Source organism: Pseudorasbora parva, chromosome 9 (genome assembly GCF_024679245.1).
Source record: "Pseudorasbora parva isolate DD20220531a chromosome 9, ASM2467924v1, whole genome shotgun sequence".
Lineage (NCBI taxonomy): Eukaryota > Metazoa > Chordata > Actinopteri > Cypriniformes > Gobionidae > Pseudorasbora > Pseudorasbora parva.
Genome location: NC_090180.1, coordinates 1,038,932 through 1,062,547, shown reverse-complemented (window position 1 = coordinate 1,062,547; position 23,616 = coordinate 1,038,932). Strand labels below are relative to the sequence as shown.

Below are 23,616 nucleotides of genomic sequence, written 5' to 3'. Positions count from 1 at the left end.
AGTACTACAGTCAGGTGTCTACTATAGTAAAAGTACTACAGTCAGGTGTCTACTATAGTAAAAGTACTACAGTCAGATGTCTACTATAGTAAAAGTACTACAGTCAGGTGTCTACTATAGTAAAAGTACTACAGTCAGATGTCTACTATAGTAAAAGTACTACAGTCAGATGTCTACTATAGTAAAAGTACTACAGTCAGGTGTCTACTATAGTAAAAGTACTACAGTCAGATTATAGTAAAAGTACTACAGTCAGGTGTCTACTATAGTAAAAGTACTACAGTCAGATTATAGTAAAAGTACTACAGTCAGGTGTCTACTATAGTAAAAGTACTACAGTCAGGTGTCTACTATAGTAAAAGTACTACAGTCAGGTGTCTACTATAGTAAAAGTACTATAGTCAGGTGTCTACTATAGTAAAAGTACTACAGTCCTTGTTTTTAAAAGTACTTGAGTATCAAGAGCACATTTTCTAAATATTACATTACTACTGCCACAGTGCTTACATTTATGTGCAGAAACATCCTACATGGAGTTATGGAAAATGTTAATGTAATACCTTGGAGAATGTAAAAGGAATTTACTGTAAAATCAAGTCATATTCATCGTTTTCCCATGTTGCTTTACTGAAGTAAATGTGCTCCGTTACTGTCCGGCTCTGAGGACATGATAACGGATCTCTCTGAGCTGAAGCGTTCGTAATGTTCTGCCTGTGTGTGAGGAGAAGAGATGATGAAAGTGTGTGTTGTTTCTGCTGTAGGTCTCGAGGTCTGCCCAAACTGAAGGAGTCCGGATCCCATGAGTCTCTGCTGAGTCCTGGCAGTGCAGTCGAAGCTTTGGATCTGAGCATGGAGGAGGACGTCCACATCAAACCTTTACACAGCAGCATTCTGGGACAAGACTTCTGCTTCGAGGTACAAACATGGCCTCTGAGCATTATTCCCATGATCACACTGACATGTGCACTACCGTTCAGAGGGTTGGGGATTTTTTTACTCGTTTAAGGAAAAAGAAGCGTTTGAAAAAGCCGTTTTTTATGCTCACCAAGGCATAAAATCTTTTGTAACAATATCAATGCATTACTGTCACTTTTACAAAAAATGCTCTTCTCACTCAGTCATTCTGTCTTGTTTCCAGTCTAAATATCTAAATATTCTTAAATGAAGATGCATTTACCTGATAAGTAAAACGACATGATATTTTTTCTTGTTTTGTTGAAAATAAACTTAAAATGATCTGCCAATGGAGTGAGATCACAAATAAGATTATTTCTCTCACCCCATTGGCAGATCATTTTGCCTGTTTTAAGCAAAAACTCTCTTCATTCAGATTTTATTTTCAACAAAGCAAGGAAAAATATCTCATGTCGTTTTACTGATCTAGTAAATGCATCTTGATTTAAGAATTGTTAGATATTTAGACTGGAAACGAGAGAGAATGACTGAGGAAGAAGAGCATTTTTTGCCCTGCATAATAAAAGTTTTTAAATTTCTTTAAATAAATAAAATGTCTTACCCCAAACTTTTTATGCATTTACGTTTTGTAAAACTCTGACACCATAATATACGAATATGTACGTTTTTCATTAATATTTCGATTTAGCAAAATTAATTAATGTAAATGCAATCAAACGGGACAGTGGATGCACTTTATAACACGTGTTAACTGTATGATGTTCTGTGTGAATGAATGGCTGATTTCTCCTCCTGTAGGTGGCGTACTCTGGTGGAAGTAAGTGCTTCAGCTGCTCCTCTGCGGCGGAACGGGACAAATGGATGGAGAACCTCAAGAGAACCGTGCAGCCTAATAAGGTGACCATCAAATGCTTTGTTTCTGGTCATATTTTAAGGGATAGTTCACCCATAAATGAGCATGAGCCCATGGTTTCCTCTCCCTCTAGGTGTGTATGACATTCTTCTGTCAGACGAACACAATCAGAGTTATATTAATAAATGTTCTGACTCTACCAAGCTTTATAATGGCAATCAGTGATATGGCTTTTATGATGGATAGATGCACTTTTATAATGGATAGATGTTCGTCTGACAGAGTAATGATATACACACCTAGGATGAGCTGAGGGAGAGGAAATCATGGGGCCATTTTTGGGTATTCTATCCCTTTAATGCAATACAATTATATTTTGCATGCTTGTTTTATTCCTAAATTGAGCCGCTGTGATTAAATCAGTCATTCCATCTCCAGGATAACTGCCGGCGTGTGGAGAACGTCCTCCGCCTGTGGATAATCGAGGCCAAAGATCTGCCACCCAAAAAGAAGTACTTCTGTGAGCTGTGTCTGGATGACATGCTGTACGCACGCACCACCAGCAAAACCCGCTCCGAAAGCCTGTTCTGGGGAGAACACTTCGAGTTCTCCGGCCTTCCAGCCACGAAAAGCATCACCGTACACATCTACCGCGATGTGGAGAAGAAGAAAAAAAAGGATAAGAACAACTACGTGGGTCTGGTGAACATCCCGGTGCAGGGAGTGATGGGAAGGCAGTTTGTGGAGAAGTGGTACCCGGTCAGCACCCCCACCGCCAGCAAGCCCAAAGGAGGAGGGCCCTCCATCCGCATCAAGTCCCGCTTCCAAACGGTCTCCATCCTGCCCATGGAGCAGTACAAGGAGTTTGCGGAGTTCGTGACCAATAACTACAGCATGCTGTGCTCCGTGCTGGAGCCGGTCATCAGCGTGAAGAACAAAGAGGAGATGGCCAGCGCGCTCATACACATCCTGCAGAGCACAGGACGGGCCAAGGTGCGCTCATTACTGACCGTTTCCTCAGCCCAGATCTTCGTGTCTTTCTTTCTTCAGTTTTTTGAGGAAAACATTCCAGGATTTTTCTCCTCATAATGAACTTCAATGGGAACCAACTGCTGAAGGTCCAATTCTTAGAAGAGACTCTAATTAACCCACTGATGTCTCATATGGACTACTGTGATGATGTTTTTATTCCCTTTCTGGACATGGACAGTATAGTGTGCATACACTTGCATACGCTCTCGGACTAAATATAAAATATCTTAAACTGTGTGTGAAGATGAACGGAGGTCTTACGGGTGTGGAGCGACATTAGGGAGACGAGTTAATGACAGACATTTCACTTTTGGCTGAACTAACCCTTCAATGTCTAGTGATATATCACGGCTGTTTTATGATTCATTGAAATACTTACATACAGTTCCTTTAAGATTTGTTAGATATTTAGGCTGGGAACAAGACAGAATGACGGAGTAAGAAGAGCATGTTTTGCAGTGTGTGGTTTCCTGCTGTCTGAGCTCCGCTGAATGGCTGGCTGTGGGAAAACATTAGAGCTTGTATCTGAAAGGACGATGTAAACATCGCATTAAAGCCCTCGCCCTCTGCCCCTCTCGCTCTGTGGTCTGGATGAAATTCTGGTCCGGGTTTGGAAGCTTTGACCGTAAAGAGCTTGAATGTGGCAGCGCAGTCCCAGCAGACTGATCAGATTTCCTGGATAATGTGGGAGAGCTGAAGCGGATCCGGTTGACGGTGCACTGATCCGCTTAGCTGTCCGAGTCAGCTCCGGTGAAGCGATCGAGAGGGAGCGATATCTTTATCTTTATCTTTAACTTCACATCGTCATACGCGATAGCATTCAGAACAAGCCACAGTTCATCTGGGGACGGGGCTGGAGCTCAGGCTCCAGGAGTCTTCATTTGACCTTCCACAATTTAAGGCCTTACACTTCAAAAAATGCTCTTCTTACTTAGTATTTTTTTCTTGTTTCTAGTCTAAATATCTAACAATTCTTATATTAGGAAAACATTTACTAGACAAGTACAAATTATTGTTTGCTGTTGTTTTGGGAAGAAATAACTCAACATTAAGAGAGTTTTTGCTTAAGATTAGCTAAATAATCTTAATTCAAGCAGAAAACAAGATTATTTTTCTCACCCCATTGGCAGATTATTTATCTTATTTTAAGCAAAAACTCTCTTCATTTTGAGTTATTTTTCCCAAAACAAGACAATTACTTTTGCTTGTCTAGTAAATGTGTCTTAATGTAATAATTTTTTAGATATTTAGACTAGAAACAAGACAAAAATACTGAGTAAGAAGAGCATTTTTAGCAGTGTAGATTGAATCCGAGAGTCCTAAAGTCAATATCATGGCATTACATTAGCGCCCTGTAATTTTGGTGATGCAGAAAATGTTGACAGAATTGCAGAATCCATTCATAAACGTTTGAATTTACTGTATAATGCAGAACGACACAGGATTGGTCAGGTTTCGTCTGAATAAATCAACAGTCGGTTGACTCTTAAAGGGCCAGTTCACCCATTAATGAGAATCCTGGGGTCATTTCCTCCCTAATGTCGCTCAAACCCGTCAGACGTTCCTTCCTCATATAAAGCCATCGAGTCTCTTGGCATAATCCGCTCGATCCGTATGGAGCAGCTTTAGGATCTCTTTATGAGCTTTCTGAAGCGGCGGTGGAAGTTGCTTAGCCTGTCAATGGAGGACAGAAATCTGTTCATTTCATTACAAACATCTTCATTTGAGTTCAGAAGATCAGCGAGAGTCAGAACATTTAATCTGACCGTTAAAGCAGAGGCCAGAGACATTAATACATATATAAAACAGATTTCATAAGGCCTTAATCGCAAAATTAAGTCAAATCACCCTCATTTATACAGCAAATTAAATCACATGCGCTGCATAACTGATGTTCTTCCTCAGGATTTCTGTTCTCCAGCACAAACTCTAAACATCCTCAAATCAGGAGACAATAATGACCGCACAATGAAGAAATCAAGTCTTATTTTCTGAGAAACTGAACATTAAGTGAGTTTATGATTAAAACGAGCAACTATCTGTCATTTGGGATGAACATGACTTGCTTTAAAAAAAAAAAAGCCCAACCGTGTGTGTGTGTGTGTGTGTGTAGTAACTCATCCCTCGCTCCTCAGTTCCTCATAGGGCGGTCCCCATAGAAACACATGCTCATGGGGACTTTGCATTGGCCATCCCACTTGTTTATCACATCAGATCCTCTTTCACCTTAAACACACTCACTCTCACACACACACACTCACTCACACACACACCTGAGCTACGGTTAAGTAGCTCAACGCCAAACAATGGAGTGAGACCGCGTAAGACCTGACTGGAGTCTAATATCCTGATAATATCCTGATATGCTCTTGGGATACTCCTTCAAGTGGATCTTTAGTTGTTTTTCGTAGGTATAAACTTTACTTCTGGGAGCCGTGAGCTTCTGGAAGCTGCATGTCAGAGATTTTCTTTAACTTATAATGTGTTATTGTAGATAAATACATGTATAAGGATTGTTTTATCACTGAAAACGGCTGAAAAATCGCTAAAACGTAGAGAATTGAAATGAGTTTATGTTCATAGGACACGCAGAGGCACACAGCTTCATGACTTGAGCCTCTGAGCATTATTCCCATGATCACACTGACATGTGCACTGCCGTTCAGAGGTTTGGGGAAAAAGCCGTTTGTTATGCTCACCAAGGCTGCGTTTATTTATTCAAAAATAAAATGTATATTATTGCAACAATAACTGTTTTCTATTTTTATAGTTTAACCATGATGCATTATTTTAGATTTCTTTGATGACTGGAAAGTTAATTTTTGCAAATTGCAAAAAATGTCCAGTTGCAATGGCAATCTTTTCTAACATTATCAATGCACTACTGTCACTTTTAATGCATCAGTGCACACTGCAAAAAATGCATGTCTGAGATTAATTTTGTGGATAAATGTGTTATTGTGGATATATACAAATATAGGGATTGGTTTTATCGCTGAAACTCTTGCGTTTGACTGCCTCCCTGTGGCCGAATGTGTAAAAGCCTATTTGTTTTTTAATGAATTGAAATGAGCTTATGTTCATAGGACATGCAGAGGCGGACAGAGTACACAGCTTCATTACTTAAGTAAAAGTACTACAGTCAGATTATAGTAAAAGTACTATAGTCAGATGTCTACTATAGTAAAAGCACTACAGTCAGATGTCTACTATAGTAAAAGTACTACAGTCAGATGTCTACTATAGTAAAGCGCTACAGTCAGATGTCTACTATAGTAAAAGTACTACAGTCAGATTATAGTGAAAGTACTACAGTCAGATGTCTACTATAGTAAAAGTACTACAGTCAGATGTCTACTATAGTAAAAGTACTACAGTCAGATGTCTACTATAGTAAAAGTACTACAGTCAGATTATAGTAAAAGTACTACAGTCAGGTGTCTACTATAGTAAAAGTACTACAGTCAGATTATAGTAAAAGTACTACAGTCAAATGTCTACTATAGTAAAAGTACTACAGTCAGGTGTCTACTATAGTAAAAGTACTACAGTCAGATGTCTACTATAGTAAAAGTACTACAGTCAGATGTCTACTATAGTAAAAGTACTACAGTCAGGTGTCTACTATAGTAAAAGTACTACAGTCAGATTATAGTAAAAGTACTACAGTCAAGTGTCTACTATAGTAAAAGTACTACAGTCAGATTATAGTAAAAGTACTACAGTCAAATGTCTACTATAGTAAAAGTACTACAGTCAGGTGTCTACTATAGTAAAAGTACTACAGTCAGATGTCTACTATAGTAAAAGTACTACAGTCAGATGTCTACTATAGTAAAAGTACTACAGTCAGGTGTCTACTATAGTAAAAGTACTACAGTCAGATTATAGTTAAAGTACTACAGTCAAATGTCTACTATAGCAAAAGTACTACAGTCAGGTGTCTACTATAGTAAAAGTACTACAGTCAGATGTCTACTATAGTAAAAGTACTACAGTCAGATTATAGTAAAAGTACTACAGTCAGATTATAGTAAAAGTACTACAGTCAAATGTCTACTATAGTAAAAGTACTACAGTCAGGTGTCTACTATAGTAAAAGTACTACAGTCAGGTGTCTACTATAGTAAAAGTACTACAGTCAGATTATAGTAAAAGTACTACAGTCAAATGTCTACTATAGTAAAAGTACTACAGTCAGGTGTCTACTATAGTAAAAGTACTACAGTCAGGTGTCTACTATAGTAAAAGTACTACAGTCAGATTATAGTGAAAGTACTACAGTCAAATGTCTACTATAGTAAAAGTACTACAGTCAAATGTCTACTATAGTAAAAGTACTACAGTCAGATGTCTACTATAGTAAAAGTACTACAGTCAGATGTCTACTATAGTAAAAGTACTACAGTCAGATGTCTACTATAGTAAAAGTACTACAGTCAGATGTCTACTATAGTAAAAGTACTACAGTCAGATTATAGTAAAAGTACTACAGTCAGATGTCTACTATAGTAAAAGTACTACAGTCAGATTATAGTGAAAGTACTACAGTCAAATGTCTACTATAGTAAAAGTACTACAGTCAAATGTCTACTATAGTAAAAGTACTACAGTCAGATGTCTACTATAGTAAAAGTACTACAGTCAGATGTCTACTATAGTAAAAGTACTACAGTCAGATGTCTACTATAGTAAAAGTACTACAGTCAGATGTCTACTATAGTAAAAGTACTACAGTCAGATTATAGTTAAAGTACTACAGTCAAATGTCTACTATAGCAAAAGTACTACAGTCAGGTGTCTACTATAGTAAAAGTACTACAGTCAGATGTCTACTATAGTAAAAGTACTACAGTCAGGTGTCTACTATAGTAAAAGTACTACAGTCAGATTATAGTAAAAGTACTACAGTCAAATGTCTACTATAGTAAAAGTACTACAGTCAGGTGTCTACTATAGTAAAAGTACTACAGTCAGGTGTCTACTATAGTAAAAGTACTACAGTCAGATTATAGTAAAAGTACTACAGTCAAATGTCTACTATAGTAAAAGTACTACAGTCAGGTGTCTACTATAGTAAAAGTACTACAGTCAGGTGTCTACTATAGTAAAAGTACTACAGTCAGATTATAGTGAAAGTACTACAGTCAAATGTCTACTATAGTAAAAGTACTACAGTCAAATGTCTACTATAGTAAAAGTACTACAGTCAGATGTCTACTATAGTAAAAGTACTACAGTCAGATGTCTACTATAGTAAAAGTACTACAGTCAGATGTCTACTATAGTAAAAGTACTACAGTCAGGTGTCTACTATAGTAAAAGTACTACAGTCAGATTATAGTAAAAGTACTACAGTCAGATGTCTACTATAGTAAAAGTACTACAGTCAGGTGTCTACTATAGTAAAAGTACTACAGTCAGGTGTCTACTATAGTAAAAGTACTACAGTCAGATTATAGTAAAAGTACTATAGTCAGATGTCTATTATAGTAAAAGTACTACAGTCAAGTGTCTACTATAGTAAAAGTACTACAGTCAGATTATAGTAAAAGTACTACAGTCAGGTGTCTACTATAGTAAAAGTACTACAGTCAGATTATAGTAAAAGTACTACAGTCAAGTGTCTACTATAGTAAAAGTACTACAGTCAGATTATAGTAAAAGTACTACAGTCAGATGTCTACTATAGTAAAAGTACTACAGTCAGGTGTCTACTATAGTAAAAGTACTACAGTCAGGTGTCTACTATAGTAAAAGTACTACAGTCAAATGTCTACTATAGTAAAAGTACTACAGTCAGGTGTCTACTATAGTAAAAGTACTACAGTCAGGTGTCTACTATAGTAAAAGTACTACAGTCAGATGTCTATTATAGTAAAAGTACTACAGTCAGATTATAGTAAAAGTACTATAGTCAGATGTCTACTATAGTAAAAGTACTACAGTCAGATGTCTACTATAGTAAAAGTACTACAGTCAGATGTCTACTATAGTAAAAGTACTACAGTCAGATTATAATAAAAGTACTACAGTCAAATGTCTACTATAGTAAAAGTACTACAGTCAGGTGTCTACTATAGTAAAAGTACTACAGTCAGGTGTCTACTATAGTAAAAGTACTACAGTCAGGTGTCTACTATAGTAAAAGTACTACAGTCAGATTATAGTAAAAGTACTACAGTCAAATGTCTACTATAGTAAAAGTACTTCAGTCAGGTGTCTACTATAGTAAAAGTACTACAGTCAGATGTCTACTATAGTAAAAGTACTACAGTCAGATGTCTACTATAGTAAAAGTACTACAGTCAGATGTCTACTATAGTAAAAGTACTACAGTCAGATGTCTACTATAGTAAAAGTACTACAGTCAGGTGTCTACTATAGTAAAAGTACTACAGTCAGGTGTCTACTATAGTAAAAGTACTACAGTCAGATTATAGTAAAAGTACTACAGTCAGATGTCTACTATAGTAAAAGTACTACAGTCAGGTGTCTACTATAGTAAAAGTACTACAGTCAGGTGTCTACTATAGTAAAAGTACTACAGTCAGATGTCTACTATAGTAAAAGCACTACAGTCAAATGTCTACTATAGTAAAAGTGCTACAGTCAGATGTCTACTATAGTAAAAGTACTACAGTCAGATGTCTACTATAGTAAAAGTACTACAGTCAGATGTCTACTATAGTAAAAGTACTACAGTCAGATGTCTACTATAGTAAAAGTACTACAGTCAGATGTCTACTATAGTAAAAGTACTACAGTCAGGTGTCTACTATAGTAAAAGTACTACAGTCAGATGTCTACTATAGTAAAAGTACTACAGTCAGATTATAGTAAAAGTACTACAGTCAAATGTCTACTATAGTAAAAGTACTACAGTCAGATGTCTACTATAGTAAAAGTACTACAGTCAGATGTCTACTATAGAAAAAGTACTACAGTCAGATGTCTACTATAGTAAAAGTACTACAGTCAGATGTCTACTATAGTAAAAGTACTACAGTCAGGTGTCTACTATAGTAAAAGTACTACAGTCAGATTATAGTAAAAGTACTACAGTCAAATGTCTACTATAGTAAAAGTACTTCAGTCAGGTGTCTACTATAGTAAAAGTACTACAGTCAGATGTCTACTATAGTAAAAGTACTACAGTCAGATGTCTACTATAGTAAAAGTACTACAGTCAGATGTCTACTATAGTAAAAGTACTACAGTCAGATGTCTACTATAGTAAAAGTACTACAGTCAGGTGTCTACTATAGTAAAAGTACTACAGTCAGATGTCTACTATAGTAAAAGTACTACAGTCAGATATCTACTATAGTAAAAGTACTACAGTCAGGTCTCTACTATAGTAAAAGTACTACAGTCAGATGTCTACTATAGTAAAAGTACTACAGTCAGGTGTCTACTATAGTAAAAGTACTACAGTCAGATGTCTACTATAGTAAAAGTACTACAGTCAGATGTCTACTATAGTAAAAGTACTACAGTCAGGTGTCTACTATAGTAAAAGTACTACAGTCAGGTGTCTACTATAGTAAAAGTACTACAGTCAGATGTCTACTATAGTAAAAGTACTACAGTCAGATATCTACTATAGTAAAAGTACTACAGTCAGATGTCTACTATAGTAAAAGTACTACAGTCAGATGTCTACTATAGTAAAAGTACTACAGTCAGGTGTCTACTATAGTAAAAGTACTACAGTCAGGTGTCTACTATTGTAAAAGTACTACAGTCAGGTGTCTACTATAGTAAAAGTACTACAGTCAGGTGTCTACTATAGTAAAAGTACTACAGTCAGATGTCTACTATAGTAAAAGTACTACAGTCAGGTGTCTACTATAGTAAAAGTACTACAGTCAGGTGTCTACTATAGTAAAAGTACTACAGTCAGGTGTCTACTATAGTAAAACTACTACAGTTAGATTATAGTAAAAGTACTACAGTCAGATGTCTACTATAGTAAAAGTACTACAGTCAGGTGTCTACTATAGTAAAAGTACTACAGTCAGATGTCTACTATAGTAAAAGTACTACAGTCAGGTGTCTACTATAGTAAAAGTACTACAGTCAGATTATAGTAAAAGTACTACAGTCAGGTGTCTACTATAGTAAAAGTACTACAGTCAGGTGTCTACTATAGTAAAAGTACTACAGTCAGGTGTCTACTATAGTAAAAGTACTACAGTCAGGTGTCTACTATAGTAAAGGTACTACAGTCAGGTGTCTACTATAGTAAAAGTACTACAGTCAGGTGTCTACTATAGTAAAAGTACTACAGTCAGGTGTCTACTATAGTAAAAGTACTACAGTCAGGTGTCTACTATAGTAAAAGTACTACAGTCAGGTGTCTACTATAGTAAAAGTACTACAGTCAGATGTCTACTATAGTAAAAGTACTACAGTCAGGTGTCTACTATAGTAAAAGTACTACAGTCAGATGTCTACTATAGTAAAAGTACTACAGTCAGATGTCTACTATAGTAAAAGTACTACAGTCAGGTGTCTACTATAGTAAAAGTACTACAGTCAGATTATAGTAAAAGTACTACAGTCAGGTGTCTACTATAGTAAAAGTACTACAGTCAGATTATAGTAAAAGTACTACAGTCAGGTGTCTACTATAGTAAAAGTACTACAGTCAGGTGTCTACTATAGTAAAAGTACTACAGTCAGGTGTCTACTATAGTAAAAGTACTATAGTCAGGTGTCTACTATAGTAAAAGTACTACAGTCCTTGTTTTTAAAAGTACTTGAGTATCAAGAGCACATTTTCTAAATATTACATTACTACTGCCACAGTGCTTACATTTATGTGCAGAAACATCCTACATGGAGTTATGGAAAATGTTAATGTAATACCTTGGAGAATGTAAAAGGAATTTACTGTAAAATCAAGTCATATTCATCGTTTTCCCATGTTGCTTTACTGAAGTAAATGTGCTCCGTTACTGTCCGGCTCTGAGGACATGATAACGGATCTCTCTGAGCTGAAGCGTTCGTAATGTTCTGCCTGTGTGTGAGGAGAAGAGATGATGAAAGTGTGTGTTGTTTCTGCTGTAGGTCTCGAGGTCTGCCCAAACTGAAGGAGTCCGGATCCCATGAGTCTCTGCTGAGTCCTGGCAGTGCAGTCGAAGCTTTGGATCTGAGCATGGAGGAGGACGTCCACATCAAACCTTTACACAGCAGCATTCTGGGACAAGACTTCTGCTTCGAGGTACAAACATGGCCTCTGAGCATTATTCCCATGATCACACTGACATGTGCACTACCGTTCAGAGGGTTGGGGATTTTTTTACTCGTTTAAGGAAAAAGAAGCGTTTGAAAAAGCCGTTTTTTATGCTCACCAAGGCATAAAATCTTTTGTAACAATATCAATGCATTACTGTCACTTTTACAAAAAATGCTCTTCTCACTCAGTCATTCTGTCTTGTTTCCAGTCTAAATATCTAAATATTCTTAAATGAAGATGCATTTACCTGATAAGTAAAACGACATGATATTTTTTCTTGTTTTGTTGAAAATAAACTTAAAATGATCTGCCAATGGAGTGAGATCACAAATAAGATTATTTCTCTCACCCCATTGGCAGATCATTTTGCCTGTTTTAAGCAAAAACTCTCTTCATTCAGATTTTATTTTCAACAAAGCAAGGAAAAATATCTCATGTCGTTTTACTGATCTAGTAAATGCATCTTGATTTAAGAATTGTTAGATATTTAGACTGGAAACGAGAGAGAATGACTGAGGAAGAAGAGCATTTTTTGCCCTGCATAATAAAAGTTTTTAAATTTCTTTAAATAAATAAAATGTCTTACCCCAAACTTTTTATGCATTTACGTTTTGTAAAACTCTGACACCATAATATACGAATATGTACGTTTTTCATTAATATTTCGATTTAGCAAAATTAATTAATGTAAATGCAATCAAACGGGACAGTGGATGCACTTTATAACACGTGTTAACTGTATGATGTTCTGTGTGAATGAATGGCTGATTTCTCCTCCTGTAGGTGGCGTACTCTGGTGGAAGTAAGTGCTTCAGCTGCTCCTCTGCGGCGGAACGGGACAAATGGATGGAGAACCTCAAGAGAACCGTGCAGCCTAATAAGGTGACCATCAAATGCTTTGTTTCTGGTCATATTTTAAGGGATAGTTCACCCATAAATGAGCATGAGCCCATGGTTTCCTCTCCCTCTAGGTGTGTATGACATTCTTCTGTCAGACGAACACAATCAGAGTTATATTAATAAATGTTCTGACTCTACCAAGCTTTATAATGGCAATCAGTGATATGGCTTTTATGATGGATAGATGCACTTTTATAATGGATAGATGTTCGTCTGACAGAGTAATGATATACACACCTAGGATGAGCTGAGGGAGAGGAAATCATGGGGCCATTTTTGGGTATTCTATCCCTTTAATGCAATACAATTATATTTTGCATGCTTGTTTTATTCCTAAATTGAGCCGCTGTGATTAAATCAGTCATTCCATCTCCAGGATAACTGCCGGCGTGTGGAGAACGTCCTCCGCCTGTGGATAATCGAGGCCAAAGATCTGCCACCCAAAAAGAAGTACTTCTGTGAGCTGTGTCTGGATGACATGCTGTACGCACGCACCACCAGCAAAACCCGCTCCGAAAGCCTGTTCTGGGGAGAACACTTCGAGTTCTCCGGCCTTCCAGCCACGAAAAGCATCACCGTACACATCTACCGCGATGTGGAGAAGAAGAAAAAAAAGGATAAGAACAACTACGTGGGTCTGGTGAACATCCCGGTGCAGGGAGTGATGGGAAGGCAGTTTGTGGAGAAGTGGTACCCGGTCAGCACCCCCACCGCCAGCAAGCCCAAAGGAGGAGGGCCCTCCATCCGCATCAAGTCCCGCTTCCAAACGGTCTCCATCCTGCCCATGGAGCAGTACAAGGAGTTTGCGGAGTTCGTGACCAATAACTACAGCATGCTGTGCTCCGTGCTGGAGCCGGTCATCAGCGTGAAGAACAAAGAGGAGATGGCCAGCGCGCTCATACACATCCTGCAGAGCACAGGACGGGCCAAGGTGCGCTCATTACTGACCGTTTCCTCAGCCCAGATCTTCGTGTCTTTCTTTCTTCAGTTTTTTGAGGAAAACATTCCAGGATTTTTCTCCTCATAATGAACTTCAATGGGAACCAACTGCTGAAGGTCCAATTCTTAGAAGAGACTCTAATTAACCCACTGATGTCTCATATGGACTACTGTGATGATGTTTTTATTCCCTTTCTGGACATGGACAGTATAGTGTGCATACACTTGCATACGCTCTCGGACTAAATATAAAATATCTTAAACTGTGTGTGAAGATGAGCGGAGGTCTTACGGGTGTGGAGCGACATTAGGGAGAGGAGTTAATGACAGACATTTCATTTTTGGCTGAACTAACCCTTTAAGAATATTTATATACTTGGACTGGAAACAAGACAAAATGACTGAGTAAGAAGAGCATTTTATGTAGTGTGGTTAGTCTGGATCAGACTCTATTCCTCTGGGATCATCAGAGTCTCTGAAGCTCTTCCTCATTGATTTGGACCTTCAGCCGTTGGTTCCCATTGAAGTCCATTATGAGGAGAAAAATCCTGGAATGTTTTCCTCAAAAAACTGAAGAAAGAAAGACACGAAGATCTGGGATGAGGAAACTATCAGGAGATGTTCATTCTGAAGTGAACTCATGCTTTAAATGACCCATTAATCCCCTTTTGACTGAATGTTGGTGTTGATTAGGACTTCCTGACGGATCTGGTGATGTCTGAGCTGGACCGCTGTGCTGAGCATGATGTGCTGATCTTCAGGGAGAACACATTAGCCACCAAAGCCATCGAAGAATACCTCAAACTGGTGGGACAGAAGTACCTGCATGATGCCCTAGGTAACTCACGGCTGTCCTGCGGATTACAGGAGCTGGAGTGGGCTTGAGCACTGCAAAAAATGCTTTCATTAAGAAACATTTACTAGACAAGCAAAAATTATTGTCTTGTTTTGGGGAAAATAACTCAAAATGAAGAGAGTTTTTGCTTAAAATAAGATAAATAATCTGCCAATGATGGGATAAGTAACATAATCTTGTTTTCTGTTTGAATTAAGATTATTTTTCTCACCCCATTGGCAGATTATTTATCTTATTTTAAGCAAAAACTCTCTTCATTTTGAGTTATTTTCCCCAAAACAAGACAAAATTTTTTACTTGTCTAGTAAATACTTCTTATTTTAAGAATTTTTAGATGTTTGGACTAGAAACAAGACAAAAATACTAAGAAGAGCATTTTTTGCAGTGTGGAAATCAGAGCCTTTACTGTGTGTGTGTGGTGTGTGTGTGTGGAGCCTTTACTGTGTGTGTGTGGAGCCTTTACTGTGTGTGTGTGGAGCCTTTACTGTGTGTGTGTGGAGCCTTTACTGTGTGTGTGTGGAGCCTTTACTGTGTGTGTGTGGAGCCTTTACTGTGTGTGTGTGGAGCCTTTACTGTGTGTGTGTGGAGCCTTTACTGTGTGTGTGTGGAGCCTTTACTGTGTGTGTGTGGAGCCTTTACTGTGTGTGTGTGGAGCCTTTACTGTGTGTGTGCGGAGCCTTTACTGTGTGTGTGTGGAGCCTTTACTGTGTGTGTGTGGAGCCTTTACTGTGTGTTTGTGTTCTGATCTGTAGGAGAGTTTATTAAAGCCTTGTACGAGTCGGATGAAAACTGTGAGGTCGACCCATCAAAGTGCTCCAGCGCGGAGCTACCTGAGCACCAGAGTAACCTGAAGATGTGCTGCGAGCTGGCCTTCTGCAAGATCATCAACTCCTACTGGTGTGTGTGTGTGTGTGTGTGTGTGTGTGTGTGTGTGTGTGTGTGTGTGTGTGTGTGTGTGTGTGTGTGTGTGTGTGTGTGTGTGTGTGTGTGTGTGTGTGTGTGTGTGTGTGTGTGTGTGTGTGTGTGTGTGTGTGTGTGTGTGTGTGTGTGTGAAATTTCCATTCACCATTTTATTCATTTCCAGAAAATGTCATTATAATTAATAACATTTTAAATGTAAATGTTTCTAGTTACTCTCAGCTGACATGTTTGATATAAACTACACGTTGTGAGTATAATGCGACATAAAACGTTTAAAAAAACAAATACATATTCAAAAATCATAAGAATTTGGAAAAGGCACAGAATGTGTTTATGTAATGTTTATTTTATTCACAGTAAAATATGTACTTTTTTAATATATATGATTTATTTTCGAAGTCTTCAGATATTGTTGAGGTCTGGGGTCAGGGAGTTTTATTCAGCATTCGATCAGAAGTAACAGTGAAGTCATTTATAATGGAACAGGAGATTTACTCTGCACTAAATGCTCTTCTTACTCAGTATTTTTGTCTTGTTTCTAGTCAAAATATCACAAAATTCTTAAATTAAGAAATGTCCGTATGTATTGTGCTATCCTACGCTGTGTGTGCCTCAGTGTGTTCCCGCGGGAGCTGAAGGAAGTCTTCTCCTCCTGGAAGCAGCAGTGCCGATCCCGAGGGAAGCAGGACATCAGCCAGCGCCTCATCAGTGCCTCGCTCTTCCTGCGCTTCCTGTGTCCGGCCATCATGGCTCCATCGCTCTTCAGCCTCATGCAGGAGTACCCGGACGACCGCACCTCAAGGACACTCACACTCATTGCCAAAGTCATACAGAATCTGGCCAACTTCGCCAAGTATGTCCTGAACACTCCTAGATCTCGACATGTTTACTCAATAACACACACTGCAAAAAAATGCTCTTCTTCCTCAGTCATTTTGTCTTGTTTCCAGTCTAAATATCTAACAATTCCTAAATCAAGATGCATTTACTAGATCAGTAAAACGACATCAGATATTTTTCTTGTTTTTGCTTAAAATAAGCTAAATAATCTGCCAATGTTTTCTGTTTGAATTAAGATTCGGGAATAAGGAGGAGTACATGGCCTTCATGAATGAGTTCCTGGAGCACGAATGGGCCGGGATGACCCGTTTTCTGCTGGAGATCTCGAATCTGGAGACCATCTCCAGCACGCCGGGCTTCGAGGGCTATATCGACCTGGGCCGAGAGCTCTCACTGCTCCACTCGCTGCTGTGGGATGTGGTGTCTCAGCTGGACAAGGTAATGCAATCCTGCTGACCTCTTACACTGGCCTCCTTCACTGACCTCTTTCACTGACCTCTTACACTGACCTCTACACTGACCTCTTACAGTGACCTCTTACACTGGCCTCCTTCACTGACCTCTTTCACTGACCTCTTACACTGACCTCTACACTGACCTCTTACATTGACCTCTTACACTGACCTCTTACACTGACCTCTACAGTGACCTCTTACACTGACCTCTTTCACTGACCTCTTACACTGACCTCTACACTGACCTCTTACAGTGACCTCTTACACTGGCCTCCTTCACTGACCTCTTTCACTGACCTCTACACTGACCTCTACACTGACCTCTTACACTGACCTCTACACTGACTTCTACACTGACCTCTTACAGTGACCTCTTACACTGACCTCTACACTGACCTCTTACACTGACCTCTACACTGACCTCTTACACTGACCTCTTACACTGACCTCTACACTGACCTCTACACTGACCTCTACACTGACCTCTTACACTGACCTCTACACTGACCTCTACACTGACCTCTACACTGACCTCTAACACTGACCTCTTTCACTGACCTCTTACACTGACCTCTACACTGACCTCTTACACTGACCTCTACACTGACCTCTTACAGTGACCTCTTACACTGACCTCTACACTGACCTCTTACAGTGACCTCTTACAGTGACCTCTACCATAGGCTACAGATTCACAGCAGCTGCGGTTCTGGAAACCTCTGCATTCACTCATTGTTTCTTCATTAGAACATTTTTTAGCTGCAGAAATGAATAGTTCTAGGGGTGTAACGATATATCGAGATATAAAAATGTGACGTTGATGTAAACGATATGACTCGTGATACAGAGTTAGTTTTATTACTCTATTTTTAAAGTATAAATCACCCAAAAATGGTTCATTGTCATCTACTCGCCCTCATGTCAGGAGATTTTTGTTCATCTTTCAAATGCAAATAAAGATATGTGATGAGAGATTTCTGTCTCTATTCAAAGTCAATACCCCTAAAACTTAAGGTCAATCGAGTGTCTAATCCAAATCCAAGTCTTCTGAAGAGACACGATGGCTTTATACAAACCCGATTCAAAAAAAGTTGGAACACTGTACAAATTGTGAATAAAAACAGAATGCAATGATGTGGAAGTTTCAATTTCAATATATATTGATGACATCAAATGTTAAAACTGAGAAAATGTATAATTTTAAGGGGAAAATAAGTTGATTTTAAATTTCATGGCATCAACACATCATAAAGTTGTGCGGTGGCCATGTTTCCCCCTGTGCGTCATCCCCTCTTCTTTTTATATCAGTCTGCAAACGTCTGGGCACTGAGGAGACGAGCTGCTCAAGTTTAGGAATAGGAATGTTGTCCCATTCTTGTCTAATACAGGCTTCTAGTTGCTCAACTGTCTTAGGTCTTCTTTATCGCATCTTCCTCTTTATGATGCACCAAATGTTTTCTAATGGTGAGAGATCTGGACTGCAGGCTGGCCATTTCAGTGCCGGATCCTTCTTCTACGCAGCCATGATGTTGTAATTGATGCAGTGTGTGCTCTGGCATTGTCATGTTGGAGAGAGCAAGGTCTTCCCTGAAAGAGACGCCGTCTGGATGGAGCATATGTTAGATGGGGCGGCAGTGGCTCAGTAGGTTGTCTACAAACCAGAAGGTTGGTGGTTCGATCCCCGGTTCCACCTGACCAAGTGTCGAGGTGTCCATGAGCAAGACACCTAACCCCAGCTGCTCCCGACGAGCTGGATGGCGCCTTAAATGGCTGACACCGCCGTCGGTGTATGAATGGGTGAATGTGAGGCAAAAATGTAAAGAGCTTTGGATGGCCATAGGGTCTGTTAAAAGCGCTATATAAATGCAGTCCATTTACCATTTACCATGTTGTTCTAGAACTTGGATAGACCGTTCAGCATTGATGGCCTTTCCAGGTGTGTAAGCTGCCCATGCCACACACACTCATGAACCCCAGACCATCAGAGATCAGCTTCTGAACTGAGCGCTGAGAACAGCTTGGGTTGTCCTTGTCCTCTTTAGTCCGGATGGCGTCCCAGTTTTCCAAAAAGAACTTCACATTTTGATTTGTCTGACCACAGAACAGTTTTCTCTGAATCTTTGGATGATATTATGCGCTGTAGATGATGATAACTTCAAACTCTTTGTAACTGTTCTCTGAGAAACTCCTTTCTGATATTGCTCCACTATTGTCCGCCGCAGCATTGGGGGAATTGGTGATCCTCTGCCCATCTTGCCTTCTGAGAGACACTGCCACTCTGAGAGGCTCTTTTATACCCAATCATGTTGCCAACTGACCTAATAAGTTGCCAATTGATCCTCCAGCTGTTCATTATATGAACAACTTTTCTGGCCTTTTATTGCACCTGTCCCAACTTTTTTTGGGATGTCCCAACTAAATTATTGCATTCCTTTTCTATTCACAATTTGTACAGTGTCCCAACTTTTTTGGAATCGGGTTTGTACGATGAACCGATTTACTGTAGTAAACATGTCGAAAACAACACGAGGGGGAGTTAATGAAGAGCAAATAAAAATGTTTACATGAACTAACCATTTTGTTTTTAGTTGCGTGCTTTCTTGTGATTCAAACTGCTTTGATTCCCTGCTCTCCTCGAAGTAAAGGCACACTTTAGCTCACCATATCACGCTTGTAGTTTTGGTAGAAATCAAGCGTAGCATCAGTTCTGGCCGGTCATATTAGTTTAGTTAGCTTGCATCCACTGACCACTTCCACCCATATGAACATGACGTTGGTTCTGTTTAGCCTAAAGCTGCTCTCCCTGCTCTTATCCATGCTAGGCTACCCAGAACAGAACCACACCGCCAATCCAAACTATATGCTAATAGTCAATCAGTCACAGGGCTCAACATTAAGCATGTTCATGGGCTTCTCCTTCAGACAAGTAAATCACTCATTCACTTCTCCGAGTAAAAAATGTGCTTGTCTGGAAAAAAGTTTGATTTGGTGTGTGTGTATGTGTTCATCAATCAGCTTTGGCACATTCAAATCTGCATATTTGTGATATTTCTACCTTTTGTAAAGAGCATTTTCCCCTAATCTTATTAAATATAGGCTATGCTTTGATCTATACATTAAATTAAAATAAGAACACTATAGGGCTGATACCAATCAAATTAAACAATTTACACAGAAAAATTACAACTGCATTAAATAATGTTATGAGATTTTGTATGTTTGAATAAACAAATAATAAATGTTGGAAAGAATTTTTTAAACATGAAACTAAACCACCAGTAGGTGAATCTTAATGAGTGAGTCAGTGAGTCGATTCGTTCAATTGATTCATTCAAAAAATTATTTAAGAATGAGGCAGTTTTTAACGAACATTTCATTGAATCTTTGATTCAACCTATTGATTCAAACAGTGATTCGTTCAGTATGACACACTGCTGCTGTGAGACTCGTTATGGTTCTGCTGCTTGGATCTGTTTTCGCTGCTGAAATAGAACAACACCGGTCAATATTGCATCTGAAAGTTGCTAAATGTTAATTAATTGTTTATGGAGCTGATGTTATGGTCGTGATGATGTTCAGGAAAACACACTCTTGGTCATGTGATGTTGCTTAACTGAATCACGTGTTATAAATATAAAAACGTCACATATTGAATGTTTAGCTCAGTTTCTCAGTGTGAGCGGCTCTGTGTGGATTGTGATTTCTTTTTGAGAGGCTGCAGAGTGTCAACAGCGCCACCGTCAGTTCATTATATATTACACTATTATCCACTATCAACTACTATATTTAATGTTAAATATAATGTATAATAAAACAATATTTCTGTGTCCTAATGTTGCCAAATGTCAACACAAATTGTACTGATTTTACCAGTAAAAAAGGGCTTACATTCACCATTGTTTTTCTCTCTTAGGTCTCAGCTATCATAATTCTGATTTACAGAAGGTTCCATTAAATCTTTATTAAGTTGTATGTACAACAAAGTTATTGAGAATTGTTAATGTTTGGGGAATAAATCTATTATTTGAATTTTAGGTTGCGTATCGGATCTGAATCTATTGCTTAATATTTGTCCCTATCTTAATTTAATTATAGCAAGGTGTTACCGTACCGTGATATTTTGATGTTGTTACACCCCTAGTACCTACACATAAACAAATGCAACATGAAGGATAATAATATAACTGGACATGAGCAGAAATGACTGAGCGCCCATATTTCTTACTCAGAGGAATTGCTGCAAATGTCTCATGTTGTGCTTTATATCAGTAACGCTTGATCCCTACTAAACGTACGGATGGAGCTGATCTTAAATGTTATCAATGCAGTAGTGATGAATGCACTTCAAAAAAATGCTTTTTTGTCTTGTTTCTAGTCCAAACATCTAAAAATTCTTACATTAAGAAACATTTACTAGACAAGCAAAAGTAATTGTCTTGTTTTGGGGAAAATAACTCAAAATGAAGAGAGTTTTTGCTTAAAATAAGATAAATAATCTGCCAATGGGGTGAGAAAAATAATCTTAAAACAACATTATTTTACTTATCCCATTGGCAGATTATTTATCGACTGGAATGGGGTTTAATCTGTTTGGCCTAGAGATACAGAGAGTTATTTTTGACACCTTGGCAAGCACAGGAAAGGCGATTGAGTGCTGAAGGGCCGATTTGTGGCTCTCGTGTTTGTATATTTCACGTAGCCGATACTGCTAAAAACCAGTCCCAAACATTAGATTTAGCAGCCTGACTTTTTTTCTTTGAATTACGTAAATTCCCAAACCTCAATATCTCCCGCACCTCGACTTCCATCTTCACTTTTATTTCTCCGTTTTTGTGACGCCCAACATCACGCAAGTTACGCTGCTACAGCCTTCGTATTGTAACCTTATCAAAGAACCGAATAAAATATGAAAATAGATATTCCCAAATATTTAAAGGGGTACTTCAGCGCTGGGAAGATGAATCTGTATTTAAACCGGGTCATCAATGCAGTAGAAATGTGAAATTATTTTTGAATTTGGTGTCTTCTAGACACCAAATGTATTTTTGTCCCATGGGGATGAAAGACTACAATTCCCAGAATGCTTCGCTGCCCTGTGAGGCCATTCCCAACACCACCAACTTCATTACTGTGACTGAGTTAGAGAAGACACTACAATTAAAAACTGAACGTGTCTGTTCAATATAATGAGTGAGTCGCCGCGCGAGTATCACAGCACTGAGCACTGACTGCAGGAGTGATGAGAGCTGAGGTAATCGCGACTACACTCGCGGCATACATTCACAACGCGAGTTCAGTCTGGCACGCGTTTCAGTTCATGCCTTTGCAAGCTTAACTTTCATAGAAATTAATTTGAGAAGTTAAAAGACTTACATTGCTCACCATAGCTCCGTTTAAATGATCTTGTCTGCCAGCTGAGTGTAATCTCCCCTCCCCCACGCGCGAGTTCAAAACATGCGGAAATGGCTCCCTCTGCTGACTGTAGTCTTCAGCCTCTGGGCAAACATTCCTCCTATGATGCAAAAATCGTCAATTTGCATCATAGGAGGAATTTTTCCAGAAATAAAATGCATAAATCTCTCGTCTCAGGGAGATATGAGGGGGGGAAAGCACAATAATTTGAATATTCTCCAGGGTTTCTACTGATACAAAGCCATATGCTAATCGCTGAAGTAACCCTTTAATATAGGCTATACGTAATTGCATACAACACACATTTTTTTTATTTTATATATAATAATTTGAATGACCCGCCCTGCAAATAAAGTGACAATTTCTTATGTCGCCCGACCCATCACTACTGTGCCGTCCTGTTAAAGATCTCTGTGTGGCCAGAAAAGCTTTGCTCTTGTTTGCAGTGTTATTACTATCATCATTATTACATTAAAGCGATAGTTCAGCCATAAATGAGCCTGTGCTGTTAATCTGCCGGATATCCAACATGTAGGTGTGTGTGTTTCTTCAGGAGAACACAGATGAAGATGTTTAACTCAGCCGTTGCTCGTATAATGCGTGTCAATGGGGTCTAATTCTATGAGAGTAAAACACACACAGACATACGAGTCCATATTAAACCCTGCGGCTCGTGGAGACACACTGATGCCTTAAGACACCAAACGATCGCTTTCTGACAGAAACACAACAGTATCTGTGTTATTTTACCTCATATCAGACGAATCTCATCTAGTGTTCCCATCGTCATTACTTCAGGTGAGTGAGGTCAAAATAACGGAGCGATCATAGATATATTTACATAGGAGTCTCATTAGTGCCTGTAGGTTGAATGAGGCATCTACACTGCACACATTTTTTTTTCTTACTTAGTATTTTTGTCTTGTTTCAAATTCAAATAAAAAAAATTCTTACAATTAAGCAAATGTTATTGTCTTGTTTTTGGGCATAATAACTCAAAATGTCGAGAGTTTTTTCTTACAAATAAGATAAATAATCTTCCAATGGGGTAAGAAAAATAATCTTAATTCAAGCAGAAAACAAAATAACTAAATTTTTAGATATTTTCCCCTAAAACCAGATAAAAACTTTTGCTTGTCAAGTAAAAGCTTCTTAATGTAATTTTTTTAGATATTTGGATTGGAAACAAGAGTAAGGTGAGTGAGGTCAAAATACCGGCGTGATAATAGAAATATTTACATAGGTATTA

General features: G+C 38.4%; 1 protein-coding gene across 2 annotated transcripts in view; it reads left to right on the top strand.

Annotated features, from left to right (window-relative positions):
- Positions 1–23,616, top strand: part of rasal2 (RAS protein activator like 2) — a 123,129-nt gene that overhangs the window by 87,266 nt on the left and 12,247 nt on the right. The window contains exons 6-12 of one of the 2 annotated variants that reach the window (XM_067453473.1): positions 762–915; positions 1,714–1,812; positions 2,207–2,761; positions 14,577–14,721; positions 15,492–15,636; positions 16,277–16,513; positions 16,737–16,938. In XM_067453473.1, the coding sequence (XP_067309574.1) occupies positions 762–915; positions 1,714–1,812; positions 2,207–2,761; positions 14,577–14,721; positions 15,492–15,636; positions 16,277–16,513; positions 16,737–16,938 (1,537 nt within the window). Of the gene's footprint in view, positions 1–761; positions 916–1,713; positions 1,813–2,206; positions 2,762–11,879; positions 12,030–12,827; positions 12,927–13,320; positions 13,876–14,576; positions 14,722–15,491; positions 15,637–16,276; positions 16,514–16,736; positions 16,939–23,616 lie in introns of those variants that run through there. The other variant, XM_067453472.1, reaches the window with a different exon arrangement.